Here is a 9603-nt window from a genome sequence, read left to right as displayed (position 1 = left end):
TTATAGTGCACACTATTAATGATAAATAATATAAAATTGAAAAGAGATAGCAAGATAAAGGAAAAATAGAAAATGTTAAATTTACAACACCAACACAACAACCACACAACAATCTCTCACATGAGGGTGGACCCCACACATTGGGGCCCACCCTCATGTGAGGGGTTGTTGTGTGGTTGTTGTGATGGTGTTGTGTATGAATCAAATCTCAGGAAAAATTAAGACACAGATTTACGTGGTTCAGCAATATACTTATGTTCACATAAATGCAGCTAAATTTCAGTATATAATTTAGGGTTACAGCATAACATTTTTATAAGAAAATTCTAACTGTATGGGCATATTTTAAAAACCCTCAAAATACCTTGTAATTACCCCTACACCAATTACATCCCATGAGCTAGTAGTTGTCAAAGCTTCGCTTCGCTACCCTCCAATCCGCCAACCGGTGTCTGGTCTAGTGGTCTTTATATGTAATGCCAGGGACGGAGGGAGGGGGGTTGGTAGGGGCCATGCCCCCAATTTCCTAAAAAAAAAAAATTATTAGGTGGAATTTTTTAAAAAAAAAATAAAAAATAAAAAATATAAGGTAAAAATAAAAATTTGGCTTAATTATTTGGCCCCTACCAAAAAAAAAAAATTCGGCCATTGACCTCTACCCATAAGAACTTCTGACTTCATCATTGTGTAATGCAACTGCATGTGTGAGAAAATTTGCGGATGCTTTCTCTCTCACGAGTCACGACCAAGCGGCTGCTTTTTAGAACGAGACATGCTACACATTTTCTTTTCTTGTAGGTTTTATGTGTTAGAAAACAGGAGCTCCAAAAGTTAAATAATAATTTTAAAAAGTAAAAAAAAAAAAAAAAAACGAGAGAACTAAGTAGAAGATAAATAAAGGAACCATTTCTCTTTTAGAACTCAGTGCGTTCTCTTTCTCAGGACGTCGATCGCTTTCTGTTTTTGGCTGAGTCCACAAAAGGCTGAATAGGGTGTCTTTTATGGAAGTTAAGAGTCAGCTAAAAACAAAAGGAAATATATTAAAATATGCAGCAGCCTATGAAAATCTAAAACCAATTGGAAATAAAATATGCTTTCATGATGACCATCTCAATATCAAAGAATGCTGGTAGCTAGAAAACGTGTGAGTTAGAGGACTGTACAAGACATATACCACCTGCTTGCCTCCATAAATTAATAAAAACCTTCAATAGAAGAGACATACAGTCTATTTCTTTCAACTCCATGGCCACTCCGAACTCTCTGCCTTTATGCGAAAGAATTCCACGGAAAAACACTGCACAAAGAGCCGTTGATATCATAATCCTCTTCCTTCTCCTTTCTCTCCTTATTTACCGTTTCCTCTTCTTCAACGACCATGGCCTCACTTGGATGCTTGCCTTCCTATGCGAGTCATGGTTCACCTTCATTTGGGTTCTTGTCATCAGCAACAAATGGAGTCCTGTTGGATACAAAACATACCCGGACAACCTCTTGCCAAGGTAACAGAACAGGTTAAAATGTTTTATCATGGCTTTAGTACTGGAAAACTCTTCATATTCATCGATCTCCCTTGTATTTACTATTCTTTGATAGGGTAACGGAGCTTCCATCAGTGGACATGTTTGTGACAACTGCAGACCCTGTGCTAGAACCTCCTATCATCACGATAAACACCGTCCTCTCTTTGTTGGCAGTTGATTACCCAGCTCACAAGCTTGCTTGCTATGTTTCCGATGATGGTTGCTCTCCCTTGACCTACTACTCTCTTTCCCAAGCCTTAAAGTTTGCCTGGCTCTGGGTTCCCTTCTGTAAGAAGTACAACATTCAAGTTAGAGCTCCTTTTAAATACTTTTCCGATGATCCCGTATCATTCAGTGATAGCTCTTGGGAGTTTCAACAAGAATGGAAAAGGATGAAGGTAATCCATAACCTGAGTTAGCTGTGAAAATTAATTTTCCGTCTCCGATAACATGCATTTTGTTATTACTATATTCAATAAATTCTGATATGGGATAGGGATGAGAAACAGTAATATAAGGAAGATTCGTGATCTCTTTAAAGACTCTAAAAATTGATGTGATTTTTAAAATTACCATTAGATGTGCGATAAATCATTATTAGATTTTAATTAATGGTAATTTTAAAAGGCACATCAATTTTAGGTGGACTCAAAGAGGACACGAGTCCTCCTTATAACATTACTCGATCAATGAGAAAGAGTAATACTAAAAGGAGTGAGAAATTATGGAGCTCTTTCTAATGTCCTTTTGGAGTCCTTCTATGTTGACATGACACTACAGTTTTTATTAATTAAAAAAAAAATAGTGTCATGTCTAAAATGACCCAGAAGAAAATGACCCAGAAGGACACTAGAATGAGCTCTAGCATTTCTCTCATAAGGAATACTCATGTTCTCTTTGAGAAATCTCCCAAAATTTATGTGCCTTTTAAAATCACAATTAATGTGTGATAGACATGCCACTTATGAACAAATTTCCTAATGTTAGAATATTAATTAATTGCATAATTTAATTTTTTAGAATAATTAATAATTAAATTTATCTCCGATTTTAATTAGTTAAACAATATTTCACCATTTTATTTGTTAAGAAAAGTTTGAGTACACACGAAGGAGACTAGTGTTAAAATATTAATTAAATTATTAAATTTTTTATTTTTATTTTTTTGATAAATAACATTTGATTCAACATGATCTAATTGATTCTGTATAGGTTGAGTATGAGCAGCTTTGCCATAAAATTGAGGATGCCGCCCAAAAGTCAAGGCCATGTGATTTTACTGGGGAGTTCGCAGAATTCTCAAATGTAGAACGTAAAAACCATCCAACTATTATCAAGGTAAACTCAATATATAGTCAATTTTGTTGTGGCCATGTACAACTTGGCAAAATAATCCCAAGAATATTTGGCAGTGACTGTTATGGGAATGAGCAAGGTACACCGTACCTTTGAGATGGATTAAACGTAATTTCAAAAAGAACTATTTTAAATAATTTTATTGGAGTGTTGTTAATTAGGGGTATTATAGCTTTTAATACTATAAATCTCTTAGTAGTACTATACCATGTAATAATTCACATGATATTTATTACATTTACAAACTGACATGCATGTATATATATCAACGTGGTAAGCACCACACCAATCACTAGTATACGTGTTTTTCATTTTCATAAGATATAGACTTCTGTGTGTATATATATAAGATTGTAAAGAAGTTGTAGTAGAAACTGTACTACGTACCTCAAACATTTTCTATTTTATTATAGGTTATGTGGGAGAACAACGAAGGTCTTTCGGATGGATTACCGTATTTGGTGTATGTATCAAGGGAGAAGCGAAATAAGCATCCACATCATTACAAAGCGGGTGCCTTGAACGTTCTAGTAAGATATCGTTCTATTTATGCCAAAGGAGTACGTTCATATATAATCCATGAGGACAACTTTAATTAATCATAACGTTATTTCCTTTTCTTTTGAAATGTTTGTGTCATGCGTGCATACATAGACGAGAGTTTCCGGATTGATGTCGAATGCTCCCTATATGCTGAATGTAGACTGCGATATGTTTGTCAACAACCCAAAAGTTGTTCTTCATGCAATGTGCTTGCTGCTTGGTTCCAAGAGTGAAAAAGAAAGTGCATATGTTCAGTTTCCACAAGTGTTCTATGATGGATTAAAGGATGACCCATATGGCAATCAACTTGTGGTTTTGTTTGAAGTGCGTCAAATTTATTTAAATCTTAACTTACAAATAAGTCTTCTATTTTTCCTCTTTTTTTTTTTTTTATTTGATTGATCAAGTACTTAATTTACTGTATTTTCCATGTTTACAAAGTATACGATGCATGGAATGTCTGGAATTCAAGGACCTCATTATGATGGAACGGGATGTTTCCATAGACGAAAAATTATTTATGGGCTATCTCCAAATACTGTGGAATCAATTAAAGGTAATTAAGTAAATTAACTTTGATTTCTCTAGTTATAAGAAATTGTCATTCTCAAAAATTCAATTTTCCTTATTCCCTATTTCAACTAATTTTTATTGGCAACATTAATGATTTTTCGAGTTTGTATGACTAGTATTTTAATTTCTTTTTCCACATGGCAGGAAATTTGGTTGAGGATAAGCTTTTAGAATTCGGGAGTTCAAAGGAGTTGATCAAATCAGTAGCTCATGCTTTGAAAGGGAAGAGAGATCCACCTAACCATCTTTGGGACTCCATTGAAGCAGCACACCAAGTCGCCAGTTGCGGCTACGAATCTAGTACTAGTTGGGGTAAAGAGGTTAGTACTTAGTAACCAAAAATGGGTTGAAACCCCAAATTGAGAGCTCATATTAACATATTAGTGGCTTCATTATATGTTACAAAGCATTTAAAAGTTGTTCGAAGTTTTCTTTAATGAGAAATTACTATCTCATAAATATTTTACTATAATGATGTGGCAGGGTGTAGTAGTTTTTGGATCCGCGCATCCTTGTTGATATATATATATATATATATATTTGGATCAATAAGAGCTTGCTAAAAAAAATAAAAAATAATGAATGGCTGATTTTTACTCTTACATCATCTCAATTATATAGCAGTCGTATAGCATCATATCCTCATTTGAGCATCATATTCTTTAATTCCTAACTCCTAAGGATTACCTCACTAAAGATGTATCAAGAACCTACTTTAGTATTTAACATACAATGATCAAACAAAGATGATATATGTATCTTTTTCCATTAATTTTTTCTTTTTTCAAATTTAGGTCACACATACAAAAGAATCATTTTATCTTTCACATCAGGGACGAAAATAGGGGGGTTAGGCCAAAAAGTTGGAAAAACAAATCTTTTTATAAATTTTTGATTAAAAAAATTAAAAAAAAAAAAAAAAAACAAACAAACAAACAAACAAACTTTTCAATAGATTTTTTTGCCATTTTATTATTTGTGGCCCTTACGAGACTATTTATATTCCTGCCTTCATCCCTGATTTTTTGTCATTATAGTGGAGCCCTTTTCCTTTTCTTTTTCTTTTTTTTATTATTATTTGGACATGTTTCCTTTTTCTTTTTTTTTCCATTTCTTTTGGTCTGGATTGAAACGATATTTTGATAAGGGTCATGCTAAAATCTATATTTATCTAACAATAACTATTTCACAACCCTTTGATCGGTCCTTGTTAATAAATAAAAAAATGAAATAAAATAAAAATATTGTGAAATAAAAATGTGATGTATATATATCATTATACTCTTCCTATGAACATCATTATTTTCGTCATAATTATTATAAATTTTTTGTCTTTGGGTATGCCCTCATGTTTGTGGTCATACCATTTCAGTTGGGCTGGAGATATGGATCGACCACAGAGGACGTCTTAACTGGGCTAACAATCCATAAAAGAGGTTGGAGGTCCGTCTATTGCACGCCCGACCCATCGGCCTTTTTAGGATGTGCACCCTCGGGTGGGCCTGCTGCGATGATCCAGCAGAAAAGGTGGGCCACTGGCATGCTTGAAATTCTATTAAGCAAGAACTGTCCCATATTTGCCACCCTGTTTGGGAAGCTCCAATTCAGGCAGTGCCTAGCCTATTTGTGGCTCTTCTCGTGGGGCATACGCTCCGTCCCTGAGCTATGCTATGCTGCTCTTCCAGCGTATTGTATCATCACCAATTCCTTCTTCTTTCCAAAGGTGAGGTGAAGTTCATGAACAATAACGTATTCAAGATCTATTTCATATATATTATTCTTTTTAAAAGCCTATTACTTGTGTTTGTAGGTTCAAGAACCAGCATTCTATGTACTAGTTGCTCTCTTTGTCATTTTCAACCTATACACATTATCCGATTACCTAAGAACTGGCCAGTCAGTCCGAGCTTGGTGGAATAACCAAAGAATGGCAAGAATTACCACCATGAATGCATGGTTCTTCGGATTTCTTAGTGTCATGCTCAAGCTCTTAGGAATATCGGAGACCGCCTTTGAAGTGACAAAAAAAGACCAATCTAGCGATGCTGCCAATGAGGACGATGTTGGGAGGTTCACCTTTGACGAGTCCCCAATTTTTGTGCCTGGCACAACCATTTTGCTGCTACACTTGACTGCGCTAGGTGTGAGCTTGTTGAAGTTGCAACCAATAACTCATGATGGGCATGGGTCAGGGTTAGGGGAGGTCTTGTGTAGTGTGTGGTTGGTGCTATGCTTCTGGCCATTTTTGAAAGGGTTGTTTGGGAAAGGAAAGCATGGGATCCCCATATCCACCATATGCAAGTCAACTCTTTTGGTGTTACTCTTTCTGCACCTCAGCATAAATGGGTTGAGACTTTGGTGATGCAATTATATAATAGTGTTTTCTCGTATCATATTTATGGTTCATGTTTATTGGTACAGTTTTCGGTACGGTGACGTGTCGCCTTGTGATTCGCTCCCTTCTTCTCTTTCTGCAAAATAATAATAATCAACTGTCAAGGGGTACTGACCGATCCCGCTCCAATGCTTAAGTCAATAGACAATTGCAGGGAGTATTCAGTATAATTGAGATAATAATGCTAGTTTGATACCTGGTGTGTGTGTGTCTATTTATAGGCACAAATGAGGTTGGAGTGTACTAAGGATCCCAGATTTCTCAGGATCCACGCTCTCTCTGGGCCGGGGGCGAATGACCCACATTCTCCTCGACGAATCTCTCGGGATCCACAATCTCTTCTACAGATCTCTCAAGTCCACGATCTCCTCAAAGTGAGGGTGCTAAGATTCCGAGGCTCCGGATCTTTCGGGAGCGCTATCTCTTTAGATCTCGGGCCTTACGGAATCCATGATCTCCACGAATCTCGATTGTGGCATTATGACCGACCAGACCTCCTTGGGTCGGTCAAACCGACTATGCCCGAAATTCAGTTATGGGCTTACTTGAACTTTGGGAATAATAATTTCCCCAACAATATTGTTGAAAATCAGTACATACTCAGACAATTACATTTTTCTTTGTTGGAGAAAACTTTGATTTTGTTGGAAACGTTGAATTGGGCCTAGTTCATTAATAACATCTAGCCTTAGGGAATTAAATTATTTTTGTGCTGGCATATTATTCCAGACAACCAAAAACAAGAGAAAATAGTACATCTTACTCCTTAATTCCCTGCATCTAATTAATAAAAGCTTTGCAGGAAGAGTTAACTAAAGGTGATTATTAAGGATACACGCAAAAGGTTTTAAATATGACATTAATTGCTGTTGGAAGTTATCTTAAATTCCTATTTTTAGGTTTTTTTTTTTTTTTTTTTTTTTTAAACATGTCCACACAAGAGGGAGGGGGAATTCGAACTAGTGATCTCCGCTTCATGAGGCGTGCTCCCCAGCCGATTGAGTTTTCTTAATTTGTCACATATGTAATGAGTATTCCTTGTCCAATAAGATATAAAAATTAGAAACATAAGCAATTTGGTAACAAGGAATGAGATTTAGAGCCTATAAATAAAGTTCCTCCAAAAAAAAAAAAAAAAAAAGTATAAATAAAGAGTAATAAATACTGCACCCTCGTCAAACCCTTATCATACTAGGCTGATGGGCTTAGATTAGCCCTTAAAAAAAAAAAAAAAAAAAAAAAAAAAAAAAAAAAAAAAAATACTAGAGACTAATGAGCACTGCCACCAACACAATAAAATAGGCTTAAAGTAAGATTGTGGTGTAGTATATAGCATTACTCATTAATAATTGTTGCTTCTAAAGATTAAGTGGTTTTAGAATAAACCCAAAAGTTAGTTGACACTCACCTTAATTGCCCTGCCCATTTTTTTAAATCATCATACGAATGTTGAGTTAGGGACTAACGCTAACCAAAGAATAAAAAAATTCAAATTTTTGTGCCAAGCACAATCAATTTTTTTTTTAGATGACTAGAAAAAACAAAAACAAAAACAAAAAAACTTACACTTAACCCTCAAATTAACGCTCAATTTGCAATGCCCCTCTAATTAAATTAAACCATCCAAAAGTTGCAATATCTCCTATCATCTATCAAGTCCTTTCACTTAATCCTCTGTGTTATGATTTTCCAGACAGCGAAAAATGCCGAAATCATTTTTCAGAAATCATTTTACGCCGAAACAAACGGAGCATAAATCACATGGAAAATGATGGTTTGAAATGATAATAATATCTCTTCAAATAAAAAATAAACAAGAGAAAAACCAAAAAAAAAAAAAAAAATAGGAGTTGCAAGACCCACAACCCACGACCAGGCTGTGTGAGTCACCTCCATGGCCAGCGATTTTTTTTTTCTTTTTTTTTTTTTAATGTAAGTGCATAGTTGTATTTTCACACATTTCATAAGAGTACATTAACGTTAATTCGTTTGTGTCAAAAAAGTTCACGCGAATCGTGGTTTAATTTGCTAAATCATAACAAGGGGGGTAAATGAAAGGGTTTCGTAGATTGGTAGGGGACATTGCAACCTTTTGAAGTTTATGAGGCACGTTATAAATTTGGTGAAAATTTGAGAGGTATATATATAGTTTTCTTTTTCTTTTTTCGTTAAAAATAAAATAATAATAATAATAATAATAATAATAATAATAATAATAATAATGAGTTGACACTCACCATGTATGGAAAATTTTTGAACCTAACTAAAAATACCCTGAATATGTCAAGTTGAGATCAATTTAAAATTTATGAAATTGGATGGATGGTACGATTTGTCAACGCTGGATAGATTGGGGGTCTATTGCCGATTTTTGAACATTGGACACCAAAATACAAATTGGTGGATACTTCATAGAGGTAAAGTGTATTTTCCTCCTATTTTTCAATACTTTATCCTATGAGGCATTTTTAAGAGTTTGGGGCTAAAAAGTCACGTGCAACGCACCTGACTTCCAATATTCCATAAAAAATAAAAATAAAAATGAAAAAACTTAACGGATGGGCTAATTAACCTATCACAGCTTGGTAGTTTGTGAGGCGAATGCCACTTTTTAAACTTTGAAGGCTAAAGAGTAAAAGTGGTTATACTTCGAGAGGGTAAGACGTATTTCCCCTTATTTTTAAACAAAAATTATCAAATTTTGTCATTCGATCAATATTTATCCTTAAGTAATACGTAATGAATTTAAAAAAATTAAATTCTTCTAAAGGTAATAAATATAAAGACTAAAATATTAAAGCATTTTAATTTAAAAATATTATTTTTTTCTACGCAATATGGGTAATTTGAAAATAATTATTAGTATTTTAAGAACTTCACATTAGAATTATTTGAGAAATCTAAAAAGTCATAATTTGTTAAATTATTACTATTAAATGAAATGGAGATGATTTATTTCATAATTCAAATTTTATTTTGTTACAACTAACGGTGAACATGATGGCACATGTCGTTTGAAATATTTAAATGATGTGACAATAAATTCACTATGTGGCAACATATACATGGTACACCATTAAATATGTAAAATCTAATATGGGCAAGGAATAAATCATCTTCATTTCACTTAAAATGGATTAAAAAGAATAGTGGTAGCGGTACCATTGAAAAAAATAACGATAATAATAATAATAATAACAACAATAATAATAG

At 34.1% G+C, this 9603-nt stretch overlaps 1 protein-coding gene across 2 annotated transcripts; it reads left to right on the top strand.

Moving 5' to 3' along the window:
• Window positions 1-1226: 1226 nt before the first annotated feature.
• LOC133860773 (cellulose synthase-like protein B4) lies at window positions 1227-6388 on the top strand. 2 transcript variants are annotated; one of them, XM_062296383.1, is made up of 9 exons: window positions 1227-1502; window positions 1597-1921; window positions 2736-2861; window positions 3293-3409; window positions 3534-3746; window positions 3864-3978; window positions 4140-4315; window positions 5368-5718; window positions 5806-6388. In XM_062296383.1, exons 1-9 carry the CDS (start codon window positions 1246-1248, stop codon window positions 6355-6357), a joined length of 2232 nt encoding a protein of 743 aa, XP_062152367.1. In that variant the 5' UTR covers window positions 1227-1245; the 3' UTR covers window positions 6358-6388. The 2 variants fall into 2 exon arrangements, with proteins under 2 accessions (XP_062152367.1, XP_062152368.1); XM_062296384.1 differs by having other exon boundaries at window positions 5368-5723; window positions 5806-5969.
• The last annotated feature ends 3215 nt before the right edge of the window (window positions 6389-9603 follow it).

The sequence above is a fragment of the Alnus glutinosa genome, chromosome 2, assembly GCF_958979055.1.
Source record: "Alnus glutinosa chromosome 2, dhAlnGlut1.1, whole genome shotgun sequence".
In the NCBI taxonomy this organism is placed as follows: domain Eukaryota; kingdom Viridiplantae; phylum Streptophyta; class Magnoliopsida; order Fagales; family Betulaceae; genus Alnus; species Alnus glutinosa.
Note: the sequence above shows the minus strand (reverse complement) of the source record. Positions and strands in the feature narration are given on the sequence as shown.